The 14916-nt window shown below is 42.0% G+C and overlaps 1 protein-coding gene across 2 annotated transcripts; it reads right to left on the minus strand.

Annotated features, from left to right (window-relative positions):
- Nucleotides 1-2008: 2008 nt before the first annotated feature.
- On the minus strand, nucleotides 2009-9207 carry LOC105059312 (WD repeat-containing protein YMR102C). 2 transcript variants are annotated; one of them, XM_010942563.4, is made up of 8 exons: nucleotides 8838-9207; nucleotides 7085-8303; nucleotides 6873-6963; nucleotides 6606-6763; nucleotides 6478-6529; nucleotides 3296-3375; nucleotides 3087-3180; nucleotides 2009-2987 (listed from the first exon to the last, which is right to left on the minus strand). In XM_010942563.4, exons 2-8 carry the CDS (start codon nucleotides 8282-8284, stop codon nucleotides 2440-2442), a joined length of 2223 nt encoding a protein of 740 aa, XP_010940865.1. In that variant the 5' UTR covers nucleotides 8285-8303; nucleotides 8838-9207; the 3' UTR covers nucleotides 2009-2439. The 2 variants fall into 2 exon arrangements, with proteins under 2 accessions (XP_010940865.1, XP_073105894.1); XM_073249793.1 differs by having other exon boundaries at nucleotides 7085-9207.
- Nucleotides 9208-14916: the final 5709 nt, after the last annotated feature.

Raw genomic sequence — 14916 nt, forward strand, 5'->3', positions numbered from 1 at the left:
ATATAAATATTCAAAAAACAACATTACTAACCTACAATGAGTATATATGTTGTAGAAAAGAATTCCATGGCTGTAGAATTTTTTTATTAAAAAATATTAATTTTGTCCGAGAAACAATACGGCGGAGATGACGCAGCTGATGACGAATCACGTAACGGCTATTTTGGTTTATTTGCTGTTTTAAGTCAACAATCATTCCATCGCTTGGACTGCAAGTAATGCAAACTTCTCAACTAGTGGTGGACCTTGGAGTTGGTTCAGATTACATTCAGGATAAAACATCATAAATGTATTGGAATAGGTCCTGATAAAGATTTGATCCAATCAATATGATATAACTAACCAATCGAAGCTTGATACGAACCAATCATGATGCTCTTATCTTGGCCAATAAACTCCTGCCATATGGTCACTCTAAAGATATATAGAGATATCCAGATCTTCTTCTATTCGACAACAGCAGGCCCATAATGACAGAGCGGCTCCTCTCACCATCAGATCCATATCTCATTAGATTTATATACGAGCGATTAGCCTCAATAAATTCTTTCACATGTCCTAAGATGCTGATCGCTATAGCTCGCTATGTAACCATTCCCTAAAATCATTCAAGTCACGTAAGTCTTTGAAAATCTTACGAGTTTGATCGAGTCTTTAGAAGTCTTTTGAGTATCCAAGTCCCACTTGTGAGCTTAGAAGATAAGTATCAATAGAGATCCTTACAAGAACCTCTTATAATTCCCGATTGAGCAACATCCCAAGGGAAAGAATCTCTCCTGAACTCATATAGTTCTCTCTCTCCTCCATCGTCACTCAAACCTCCTATACTCATACTCTGACTTCCTTCTCTCTCTTTACCTTCTTCCACTCAGAAATTTCTTTGTTCCATAGAGAAATATTAATTTAAGCATCGAAGGGTTCCTCGTAAAGAAACCCCAGACAAGAGAACTTTTTCGATTTGTGGTGTTTTCGAATACACTTTTAGAAATTGGGATGAAAATACCATCATATCCAACTATATTGAGATCTCTAACCAGCTTCCCTCCTCTGTGGATCGCCATCCTCAACTCTCCTACTCATCATCCAGCTCATAATCTTCAGAGACAACAGACGTGATAAAGATTTAGATTTGTTCAACCCACGCCCGCCACATAAAAATGAATTGCATGACACAAGATATTCAATTTCAAAAGATTATGCTTGCAAGAGTGGAGAAAATAATGAACCTAGCATGCTAAGACATCACTTTTGGTTTTGGTTTTCAATTTTTTCCGAAAAACATAAAAATCAAAGTAACCTCATTTCTGCATGTAGTCTTTTAAAAACTATTCCATTTTCTGGAATTTGTGGCTGCTAAAAAACTAAAATTGCCCAACCACCGCCGTCATCTTTGTTATACCCACCACTGTCACCATCTCCACCAACCGTCAGGCACCCACCACTGCCTGCCTCCACCTGCCGCCATCTTGCATCATAACTGCCATTAAACGCAATCTGAGTGACTACCAAACAGGTTTCAGATTTTCAGTTTTAAGAATGAAAAAGAAAGAAACTGGATTTTAATTTTTAAAATACTAAAAACTGAAAATTAGCTAAGCTAGCAGCCTAGACAAGGCCGGAGCACCAAAAGACTAGCAGGCCCCCTTCTTCTAATAAACATCAAGCCTAGAGAATCAAATGCAGGAAGGATCAGTACTAGCAATTCTTATAATTCTCAAGATGCTTAAGAGCTATGCTAGATCTCCATCACCCAATAATTCTCAAGCCTAAGGAATCAAGTCCAGGAAGAGATCACCATCAGCCACTCTACAATCTCTCAAGACCTGAACCATATTCAGAAAAAGATTCTTAATGAACCAGCAAGACCTGGAACTAAATCATGGAAGAGTTTGGAGCATCAGAAAACCAACTCCCACCTCTCCCTAGATCCCACAAGAAATCCGAAACCATCCTGGTGCATGGAACCTCCATTTCAAGTAGCCATTCATGAGCATCTGTAGAGAAAATAAATCAAAGAATTTGTATTTTATTTAACCAAGTTTGTGTCTCCAACAACGTAATCTCACCACTTGGCACTGAAGCAGCTGCTTCACCAGATAAATGTTGTTTGTCACAACATAATGACAGTATTATCTCCACAAATCATGTCAAGGGCCCCGTAGTTAGACCCCTACTACTCCCAAATCCTGCCTGTGATGCACAAATCTACCAATAATTAACCCCCAGAACCCCATCAGCCACTGGCCCTGTCAAAATCCTCAAGGGCTGCTCCACTCTGGTTCAAATCTTTAGGACCCTCCAAATGGATATTGTTCTGGTGCACAACCAGCTTGGGAGGAGCATCTAGCACACCATGTTCTGCATGCCATGTCATTAAAAGCTGGACCAGCATCAACTGTTAGGATTTGAAACTCCTTGATAACTGTTGCTCGAAGATTGTCACACATGAATTGGTAATCCATAGTTTTGGAACGATCTGATCTGCCCATCCCATCCGGCAGTTACAATCACCTGACCCCAGGCATGAGAATTGTTTTGGCAAGAAGTCTTCAGGAACTTGTATTGGGATTTTGGCAATGCAGGTGAGGTCATCAAGCTCAAGGGAAGCTTCTCTTCTGGCCAAGTTGCTGAACCCTTGGGCAAAGACTCCGAGAACTCATGACTGAACCTACCAGGAGACATATATAGGGAGTTGTCACCCCTTGAGCCTGGCTGGCTTTGGTTGTCAGGAACTTGTCCCAGTGGAAGAAACTGAGAAAGGTTGGAAACTGGACTTCTCGATTCCATGCCTTGCCAAGGTATTGCAACCGATACATTGCTGCAGAAGAAACGCTCACAAGACCATGTGCTCTTCATTTGGTTTGATCTAGGTGTATCCTGGCTATTGTAACTCCAGACATAGACGTATGAGTCCTCACTGGCAGAAATAATGTGCCTCCCATCAGAAGTGAATGATGCAGATATCTGACTTCCAGAATTCCGAAGACCTAGAGTAGGCAGTAAATATAATCTGTAAGAACTGGAGATTGCCTAGCATTTGGCCTGTATTCGAGGAAATAGTAAGTACTAGGTCAAAGGTTTTATACCCTTGTACTTGCAAACAATATCAACCCCATGAAGAATTTGAACTTTTGAATCAGCAGAAGTGATCATTAGTTTTCGGTGATCAGATGGGCAAAACTGGAGGAACATTTTACAGTCATGATGCAATGAGAGGAATAATTATAAGAAAATTAGAAGCATAAATAGAAAAATATATATATCATGTCAAAGTCGGTGCATCGATTATAACTACCTGAAAACCAGTAATCCTCTTGTAAGGTGACTTCTTTTTACCCTGTAGGGAGATGTGAGCTTCTAGTTGTAGTTGATTATCTGAAGCATGCCAGATAAAACCCATAAGATTTTTACCATGTGCATCCAAGACCAGAACGTCCATAAATTGATTGCCAGTTTTTGGTACTGAAAAAGTAGTATCTACTACCAACATCCCACAAGATAAGCAAGCCGTTCCAAACAACAACAACAACAACAACAATTCTTAATAATTTAATATTTTGGACTATAGAGAGATCTTCTAATTTCTAAGCCAGTAATAGAGTTCAAGAAACTTCAGTCAACATGGAAATAGATGCATTTTTTCTAACTTAAAAAAACAAAAAAATAAATGTTCAATGAAATTTCAAAGTTTATCCATAATACAAAGTCCAAAGTTATCATTTTAACAAAATTTCAGGGAACTGCCAACTACCATTTCTGGAGAGAGTTTTTGCTTTTTGCCATGCCATTCCCAGTTTTTATGATGGATTTGCAAGAAAAATAATTCAGAGTTAAAATGAATAATCTCCTCAAGCTTCTCATTAGACAAATTTGTAGCTGCATACTATTTTTTCACTGTGCGTGACTTTCTATCTAATAATTTATATGATTCTGACTACTACACCTTCCCCCCTAGGAAAAAAAGGGAGCAATCACTTAGTTGCATGAGACAAAAGACAGATCTGGAGTTTGGAGAAATGAAGGAGCACATACACATGCAGCATGTGTACATTATCTGTATATGTATTAGGTTATACATGGATCTCAGGTGGTGCTCTGTAAATGGCTTTAGTAACACAAATAGTAATGCACATATATACAAATATACACAAGGCATTCAACATAGCATATGCTGTTTGACATTTGCAGCTATAATCATATTTATACAACTTGGTAGAATATGAAAACTTTTTGTCATATTGGGTGAAGGATTAAGTCATATTATTCTTGCTCAACTTGCTTTATAACAAAATCTTCACAGATATGTCCACACGCATCTTATGAACCATTATAAAAGGAGAGAATACAAATTTGCACCTCTAAATAGGAATCATGGATCTTATGCATTACCTTCTAGCAGGGAGCATGCTCCTTAAGGATGCCACTTAAGAAATGCAGATTTGCATTTCAAAGGCGACTGCAACAGGGGATCTGTCGATCGTTCCCATGACATCCAAAGAGCTTCACTCAAACCCTCATTTTATGGGATGTGAAGCACACAAAAGTTGAATCACTTATAAACACGACCTTCATATCTACTGAAACATCTCAAATGGAAATTGATTTCTGATTACCATAACGAATAATGAATAATTTCTAGAAGATTTTGTTCCTTACTAGTAGGATATTTCTACCTAGGGGTACTGTACACATTTTGGAATCTCTTAAGAAACTTGCTCCTGCACCCTTTTCCTTGGTGCTTCTTGCTCTAAATTTGTTGAAACCTCTGCTTCCACACCTGCACCCACTCCTGTTTCAGGTACTAATTGTTGTTTTAAGACAAGATCCAAGTTGAGAACAAGATGCATGCCAAAATAAACAAGTAAGGCTGGTGCAAGGAGCAATGCAAAAGCAATGTTATGATAGAAAACTAACTAAAATTATCATCTCATACAATCGGCAGCGGGAGTTTCAAAGCATCAGCTTAGTGTAGTCAACAAGGATTTCCTGGAAGCATTTGTTTGATGAGAAATTATGACGTTAATATGACATGTAATTCTAGAAACAAAGCTGTTGCTAAGATCAGGAAACCAATATCTATACACAAATTGGAATTATTTGGGGAGAGGATGCATTTCTTTGGGCGGGTAGAGGCGGAGGATGCTAAAAGACAACAAGTGCCCATCAAAAATCACACAAACCCCCCCCCCTTCTCTCTCTCTCTCTCTCTCTCTCACTCACTCACACACACACACACACACACACACAGGGAGTTTAAACAAGATTTTTGTTCTTCATTTCTATATTTCTTTGCATAAGCACCATGAGTCCAGCCCATTGCCATCAGATATAGTATCCAGTTTTATCTAACCATAACGATAACCATCCAGCCTTGTCCAACCATCTAGGGTGGAATCATGGAGCCTCATTTGCCAAACATTCCTATTTAGAGCCACTTCTAATGCCATTTTAAGCTTTTCCATACTTTTTCTCACAACCTTTATCCATGTTCCCTTAGGTCTTCCCCTCCTTTCCATACATCCTTCAAGAGTTCATCTGCCAAAAACCAGTTTTATACTTTTCTCAGAACCAAATTTCATGCGACAAGAGCCTCATCAAAAGCATTTGATAGGTCAAACTTCAGACACTTGCATAACTTCCAGCCCATTTTTTCACAATGATGGCCTGTAACTAGTAGACGTTGAGTTAAGAGTTGAATATTGAATTGACTATCACAATACAAGCATACAGAAGCAAAAGATGGTAGGAATCAACCAGAAAGTAGTAGCAGACAAACAAGGTAACCATAACTCACCATATAAAGAGTACTTTCATACCTCCAAGGTCTTTTGAATTACATTCACACGACATTGCTACCTATATAATGAATGGTATTATTCTGTAAAGATCGAAGGAATAACTCTCACTTTTGAATGGAGATCCACTAGAACCCCAACAACTATATCAAACAATCATCATATAGAAGCTGCAACCACAAAAATCCAATAATAATTTCTTCATTCAACATTTCCAAAAACCATTTCTTCGCTTACCATGGTCATGCAGTTTATAAAAATTGATTAAGGTCATTGCGATCAGTTGCATGTAAATACAAAGTGCCAAAAGCTTCAAATGCTAGGACCATAAATCATTGATATGTTATAAGGAAATTTATCACACACAAGCTCTCTTCATTAATAATCTTTTGGACATAATTTGATGAAGAAGCAAAATAAATTGGTGAAAACAATAATTGATCACAACCATATCACACACAGACATTGGGAATTTCAGCAGTTAGGAGGAATCTTCATTAATGTATGTAAGTTTGATGATAGAGAACTAATTTATCAAGCAACCATTAAGTATAACAATTATGCTAAACATTTTTGACAGCACAAGGTGTTTGGATTTATGAATTTTTGTGAGCCATTCTATAATAGATGAGCAGAGATGCATCGACATTTCGAATGAAATATATAAAGCAATTATGTATACCTGTGGCATCATAAAAGCGGCAATCGCCTGACATGGAGCCAACCACTCCATTCTGCAACAACCAAAATAAAACCATTGATATCGTATCATTTCATTTAAATAAGATGACAGAATTCAAATTGACCAACCTTTCCATCTGGATCATAACATACTGCAGTGACTATGTCTCTGATATCTGTCCAATCCACAACCTGACATCTTGTAATCTCCCAGATACGTACTTTCCCATCTACAGAGCCACTTATGAAAAATTTCTCATTGATAGGATTGAAGTGAACACAGGTTACTGCAGAATGCATCACAGATAATAAGTTACAAGAACAGCAGGATGGAATCCAGTGAGTATGCACCAAAGATAGAGAAACAAGAAAAAACCATAACAACTAAAGGTGTACCATAATCACTATGAGAAAAAACTTTGAGACAGTTGTCGCATCCCACTAGCCACAGTCGGACGGTTTTATCCACAGATGATGAAAGCAGATACTGCATAAGCATATTTCACATTCTGAAGACCGTTGGCAGGTTTATCTCTATAAACAACTAAACAAAACTAAGTTCCATAGGCACATATACAAGCATATTTTTTATACATATAAAAACTTACCTTACTCTTCGACCATGAAATATCCAACACATCCCCTTCATGTCCACGGAATATATGGATTGGCTTCTCAGATATTCGAAAGACATCTGGAGGTACCACTACACAAGATGAACCTGATGTACTCATACTCCTCAGCTTTCCCTTTTTCTCCTCATTGTTGGCATGTAAGGGAGCTAACTCAGAATTATGGTTAACTGAAAAGTATATGCAAGAGTGATCATTTTTGGGGATGTCATTCTCAGCTGTTCGCTCACTCTCCATTACACACCACACGTACACGACTGCATCTTCACCTCCACTGGCTAAATACTGTCCATCAGAGCTAAACTTCATGGTCAGGATTGCACCATCATGGGCTTTAATATTTTGTCCCACATAAAGTGCAGAGAATAACTTGGATCGCTTCTTATATGTACGGACCCTGACTCTTTGGATGCTAGCACTGCCACCTTGATCGGAAGTGGAAAGACTTAAACTATTCTCCCCCCAATGTCTATCTACAATGCAGGCCACAGCTCCCAATCTCCACAACCATCCAATACTCCTCCTTGCCGTCTTCTCAGAATCATTTGATCTGTTGCCATATCTCTGCATAACTTGCTGAAAAAAACATGATGGACCAGGACTTCTCCCAAACTCATCAACTGATGTTATCCGGTCTGAATCAGCATCACAAATGCTTGTTACATTATCATCCCTGCCTAAGTCATCCACCATTAGCATTGTGTTGTCATCCAAACTGGCAGTTCTGGAGTCAACATTACTTTCTGGAGCCTTATCCTCAGGTCTGCACTGGCCCTCATTTGATGAGCTGCACATGGAAGTCCCATTATTCGAATTGGAGCTCCTCAGAAGAACAGCCTGACCATCCGAAGTGACTCTATCTATGTGCAGTGTAATTTCATCATTCACTATATCACCATCCAGAGTAACACAATCTTCATGAGGACTGGGAAGCTCCAAACCCATCCATCTCAAGAACTTGTTTCGACGCCCCTGCACACTGATCAAATCTCCAATGCAAGGCCGGTATAGAGAATCACTAACGCTAATGAAATTCTCATCAGAACAAGAATCTCGATGACCAGGACTACCAGGGCATGAATCATACACCGTCGAAACATCTTCTCTTGAGTCCAAGAACTCCTCCTTTTCGTCCTCTTCTCCTCCTCCTCCAGCAAAATATCTTTCAGCCCTCATTGTTTCACTTCAAAACAATCTACGCAGAGAAAAATCTATCTCAAAATCTATACTTCTCGCCCCTTAAACGGCACAGAAAAATCCTAAATTCTCTCCAACATACAAGTAAAATATAATACAAACCAAAAGGACATATAAATTACGGTCACTGAATAATTTAAAGATTCCAGTTCAATCTATATTACCAGGAAGGCACCAAAAAAAAAAACAATGCCAATGAATCTAGACCTGGGTGCATCGAATTTAAAAGAGAAATCAAAAAAGAAATAATAAAAAGGATGGGAAAAGCAATCTTGAAAAAAAATAAAATAAAATAGGCAAAAAGATAGTCCTTTTATAAATTACAGTCACTGGATAATTTAAAGACTCCAGTATTACCAGCAAGAATAAAAAAAACAATGCCACTGAATCTAGATCGGGGTGCATCGTATTTAAACGAGAAATCAAAAAAGAAATAACAAAAAAGCGGGGAAAAAAAGCAATATTGCACAGAAAAAACTCAAGCACAAAGAAAAAAAATCAACTACAATACGCAAAAAGATAGTCCATTTACCTGTGATTCCATCTACTCGAAAAGCCAAAAACAAAAAAAAAAACCCTAATTCTCCACAGAGCTCTTCCAAATAAAATCCTATGAAACAGAAAGGATCGATTCTTCCAAATATATCCGAAAACGAGAATTTTCGAGGATTGATGATAAGATTTTTCCCTCCGAACTCTTCCTCTCTATCCTTTTTTCTATTAAAAAAATCTTTTTTTTTTTCCTTTATTTGCTCTTCCCCTTCCTCGCGTCTGCTTGCTGCCGCTGCAGCTACCGCCTGCCACTGTTAAAATCCCATCCGAGTTTCGGTTTCCAAAATACTGGAAAACTCCCCAGCTTCTGCTCTCCTCGCGGTTTCACCCTTTTAAATAATCTTTGCGGGCTGTCGGCCGAATAAAGTCCAAGTCAAAATGAGCACCCCTTTGCTTGGGCCATGGATGGTATTCCATTGACTGTAGTAATTTTGCTCTCCTTAATTAGTTTCCAACTGGCTAAGGTCAATGTAAACATCGTTATCAATGGAATGTGACACCTCTTTTCACCAAAAAAAAAATAAAAAAATGAGATGTCACACCACTAAGGTTTAGCATCAAGGGGATGCATCCACTAAGCTTCTTGATCTTTGTTGGCCCTTCAACTATAGTTGACACCAAAAAGGCTATCGGTGGTCCAAATTTGCCTTGGCTTTGATACCAACACAGCTAAGCAATGTTCTTATCAGCTTGATGTCATCTTATGGGCTCCTTTTCCTTTGGTTTGGAGTCATTTTACTGACAAGTACTCTCAAAACTTAGGGAAGAAAAATTTATGATCATCTTGTAGATTGGTTTTTATACTACACTTAGTTGGTGCCAGAAAGGCTACTGGTGGGCCCAATTTGCTTTGGTTTTGATAGCAGGACAACTAAGTAATCTTTGCCACAAGGGATTATCTTATCGGCTTTATGAGCTTGAGTCCTATTGTTGATTAATTATATTTACAAGGAGTCTCAAAACTTGGAGGATAACATTTATCTTATGCTGCACAAAGGAATCATGTGATGAATAGAGATAATGACACTACTAGAGACTTTTTAGTGGGGGAGAAAGTAAAGGTACAGGAATGGTGGCTTCAGATTGTGTAGTCTTGCTAATGATGATGTGGCCTTTCCTAATGATTGATAGATTAGTTGCTTTTAGTAGGGCCCTTAAATCTCAGTGCCACTTTAGAGTGCAAGACAAGCATAGAGATTTGTAGGGTAGCTTAAAGGAACAAAATAATAAGTATGGAAAAGGACATGACTTGTGACATGTAAAAGGAGTCAAAAAAAAACCATAAAACTAGTGGTTTTAAGATTGTGCACAAGTCCTACTATAAAACCTTTGAGTCAGTGACGCAACCCATTCTAATTCTTGATAAACACCTCAAAGTTAGGTGAATATTAAAAGCCATACCACCACATTATTATTCAATGGCTAAATGCCTATGAAAGCTAACATGGAGTTTTTACCTTTTCAGATGGGAGGAATAGTCGTGCTTGCCCTGTGGCTAGAGGGGCAAACTAGGTCAAGCTGTTTGTGAGCTACCTGAGTTGACTCGAGTCCAAATTCGACTCGGCTAAGTTATTATTGAGATCGAGTCAAGCTCAAGCAACTTAAATGCTTTTTTATGTTGAGCTCGAGTAAAAAATACTTGGATCGAAAGCTTCCAAGCATATTTAAATTTACATATTTTTTCAATAATATTATTTTTATTTATAATATATATATATATATATATATATATATATATATCATTTTAATAGATTAAGGCTCAAATTTAAGCTTAAACTCGAGCTCAAATATGGTTTGATTGATATCTAGTCGAGTCGAGTCGATCTCAAGTATTGTCTTTTCTTCATCAAGCTAAGCTCAAGCTTGGAATGTTAAAGTTCGATCAATCTCAAGTTGAATTTTAAATTTGAATGCTTTGAATCGAGTCGAGCTCAAGCTTTAAGTTCTTTAATTCGGCTCAACTCGATTACATCCCTATTTATGGTCATGGTCTACTATGCACCATTTTTTTTGCATTTTTTCTTGAGAAATAGAAAGAGCGAAGCACCTCTTGGTGGTATTAGTGATCTAAATGAGATTCCTAAGATGATTTTAAATCACCGATGATTCTTATCTCGAGATAATTTGATGCTCAATGATTTAAGATCACTATATTTGATATACTATATTATAAAAATTAAAAATTTCTACATATCCATAAGTTAAGCCGTTTGATTTTTCATGAAAATTCAAGATCATTGATTATATAATATCAAAACTACCCTTGATATATTTTATAAAATATTTATTAATCATATAAAATATGTTATAATAAATTATTGATATGCTTATTATTATATTCTAAAAATATATTTATTAATATTATAAATAATTAATCATTTAAAAATATATTAATTATTATTAGAGAATTATTATTTTATGTATACATATAATATATTATTATTTTAATACTAACATTTATTTTGATTAGAAAAATAAGGTAAATTGAAGCAATATATTAAATAACTATATAATATAAATATAATATATAATAATATATGTATATTATGATATAAAATTATAAGTGAATAATAATATGATTAATAATATATTATATTATAACATATATCATAAATATAATATATATAATATCATTATAATATAATATATATAATATTGATTTAATATATTAGGTATATTAATATAGTAATTTTTTTCACTAGATTGAGAGGTATTTTTTGTTTCCAAATTTCAATACAAGATCTGCACTTGAATATCTTAGCTCAAATTAAGATAGATTTCTCATCACTAAGTTAGATGGTGATTTATAGAGTAGAGATAATTTGGGATCACTATTATATAGAATTTGTTGGTGCAAAAATCTGCCTGCGCCGGAGAAGCTGGAGTTGGGGAAGCCGCGGTCGCCGTCGGGACCTGCAAAGGAAGTCTAAACCGGAGGTGGGGTTGCTCCGGCAAGACCCTCCGACGCTCAAGTCAGTTCTCTGCCTCAACAAGAATGGAGTGCTCGAACGAAAAATTTAGCAGAGTTTTGAGATAAGGCAAAAGAGCTTAAAGAATAACGTATCTGAGTCCCCCTTTTATAGGCGGGGGAGGCAACGGACTGATGGCGACGTTTGTAACCGCCTGGTAGTGGGCCGCCCATGGTCAGGGAAATTGATTGCGAAATATAATGGAGCAGATACCTGGGCATCACCTCGACCCGCCACGTGGAATCTGTTATGAGGGGTGGAGCAGCGTCCGTCGTCAGGAGAATCGCATGGTATCCGTCGCAGGAGGTGGAGCAGGTTCGTGGCCGTTACTGTGGCCTGCCAGGGGATAGTGGAGCTGTGCGGAGTCCGCCACAGGAAGTGGAGCAGGGCGGCTATGGCTACTGCGGCTTGCCAGGGAATGATGGTACTGCGCGGAGTCCGCCACAGGAAGTGGAGCAGGGTCGTGGCCGTTTTGAGGGCCTGTCAGGGGGCGTGGATCTGTCGATTGAAGCTCGGTAACGGTCGGAGCCCGGTTTCTATTGAGGTCCGGGTGAGGCCCTCCTGGCGGTAGGGGTCGTGAACGGAGCCCGGCTCCCGTAGGAGTCCGGGTGGAGCTGCAACTGCCGTCGACGGTGGAGTCCGGCTCCAGTAGGAGTCCGGGTGGAGCTGCACTTGCTTTCGGCGGTAGAGCCCGGCTCCCGTAGGAGTCCGGGCGGAGCTGCGCTGCAAACAAAGTTAAGGGTGAAATCCGGCTCTGATAGGAGTCCGGATTGAGCTTACCAGCAGTTGATACTGAGAGCAGAGCCCGGCTCCCATGGGAGTCCGAGCGGAGCTGCGCTGATGTCGAGAGTGGAGTCTGGCTCCCGTAGGAGTCCGGGCGGAGCTGCACTTGCTGTCGGCGGTGGAGCCCGGCTCCCGTAGGAGTCCGGGCGGAGCTGCACTGCAAACAAAGTTAAGGGTGAAATCCGGCTCTGATAGGAGTCCGGATTGAGCTTACCAGCAGTTGATACTGAGAGCGGAGCCCGACTCCCGTGGGAGTCCGGGCGGAGCTGCGCTGATGTCGGCGGTGGAGCCCGGCTCCCGTAGGAGTCCGGGCGGAGCTGCACTTGCTGTCGGCGGTGGAGCCCGGCTCCCGTAGGAGTCCGAGCGGAGCTGCACTTGCTGATGGCGGTGGAGCCCGACTCCCGTAGGAGTCCGGGCGGAGCTGCACTTGCTGTCGGCGGTGGAGCCCGACTCCCGTAGGAGTCCGGGCGGAGCTGCACTGCAAACAAAGTTAAGGGTGAAATCCGGCTTTGATAGGAGTCCGGATTGAGCTTACCAGCAGTTGATACTGAGAGCGGAGCCCGGCTCCCGTGGGAGTCCGGGCGGAGCTGTGCTGATGTCGAGAGTGGAGCCTGGCTCCCGTAGGAGCCCGGGTGGAGCTGCACTTGCTGTCGGCGGTGGAGCCCGGCTCCCGTAGGAGTCCGGGCAGAGCTGCACTTGCTGTCGGCGGTGGAGCCCGGCTCCCGTAGGAGTCCGGGCGGAGCTGCACTTGCTGATGGCGGTGGAGCCCGGCTCCCGTAGGAGTCCGAGCGGAGCTGCACTTGCTGTCGGCAGTGGAGCCCGGCTCCCGTAGGAGTTCGGGCGGAGCTGCACTTGCTGATGGCGGTGGAGCCCGGCTCCCGTAGGAGTCCGGGCGGAGCTGCACTGCAAACAAAGTTAAGGGTGAAATCCGGCTCTGATAGGAGTCCGGATTGAGCTTACCAGCAGTTGATACTGAGAGCGGAGCCCGGCTCCCGTGGGAGTCCGGGCGGAGCTGCGCTGATGTCGAGAGTGGAGCCTGGCTCCCGTAGGAGTCCGGGCGGAGCTGCACTTGCTGTCGGCGGTGGAGCCCGGCTCCCGTAGGAGTCCGGGCGGAGCTGCACTGCAAACAAAGTTAAGGGTGAAATCCGGCTCTGATAGGAGTCCGGATTGAGCTTACCAGCAGTTGATACTGAGAGCGGAGCCCGGCTCCCGTGGGAATCCGGGCGGAGCTGCGCTGATGTCGAGAGTGGAGCCTGGCTCCCGTAGGAGTCCGGGCGGAGCTGCACTTGCTGTCGGCGGTGGAGCCCGGCTCCCGTAGGAGTCCGGGCGGAGCTGCACTTGCTGATGGCGGTGGAGCCCGGCTCCCGTAGGAGTCCGGGCGGAGCTGCACTTGCTGATGGTGGTTCCGCCGTGGGTTCCGGCTGTGGATATTTTATACCCAACACCAGTCCCCCTACATCCGAGTTTTGAATTTCAAACGAAGGAGTACACAGAAGTACAGCCGGAACCGTCCCTTCGAATCCCGCGCCCTGCCGCTCCCAGATATTTTGGCATTAAATGAGCGCGTGCTGGAGTCTTTTCGAATTGGGGCGGTATGAGGGGACGCTTCGAAGACCCCGCGGATACGCTGGCCTAGGTACAGCGCAATTATGACCCTGCCAACCGCCAGCCGCCTTCAGCCGTCTGCCACGGGGAGTGGGACACGCGTCGGATGCGGACTGGCCTGGGGGGATTCGAGATCATTATGGCGCCGGATCCCAGGGTCTATTTAAACCCGTCCTCCCCCCTTCAGGCGCCCCACTCCGTTTCTGATTTCTTGCTGGCGTCTGTCATCTCCCCGAGAGTCTGCTCTAGCGAACGTCCTCTCGAGCCGTAGGCGCCTTCCGTTCCTCGCTCCCCAAGCCCCCAGAGCAAGATAGGTTAGTGCCCACCTTCTTCTTCTTACCGCCTAGGGTCCTCTCCTCTTTTCGCTTCTTTTGTGTCTTCTCCTGAGTTGACCTCCGGCGTCTCCCTCCCTTCTCGGCTTGCTTTTCTAGGGCCCTTTAGGTTCTCCCCCAAAGAAAAATATCTTCTGATTCTTCTGCCCCCGTAAGTTCTGGGAGTTCTTCTGCTTCAAACCCCCAGGCCCCTGTCTCTGCGGACGAACCCGCGCTCGGGTCAGGGGCTCGTCCGGTTTTCGCACCGGGCACCATTCCTTGTTCGTCGACTCCGGACGAACTTCTCCTGATAAGGGCTCGGTACGGGGTCCCTTCAGAGTACGACCTGGAGCTTCCTGGCCCCTCTGACCGGGCCAGCGCTCCCCCTCCT

Source organism: Elaeis guineensis, chromosome 16 (assembly GCF_000442705.2).
Source record: "Elaeis guineensis isolate ETL-2024a chromosome 16, EG11, whole genome shotgun sequence".
In the NCBI taxonomy this organism is placed as follows: Eukaryota; Viridiplantae; Streptophyta; class Magnoliopsida; order Arecales; family Arecaceae; genus Elaeis; species Elaeis guineensis.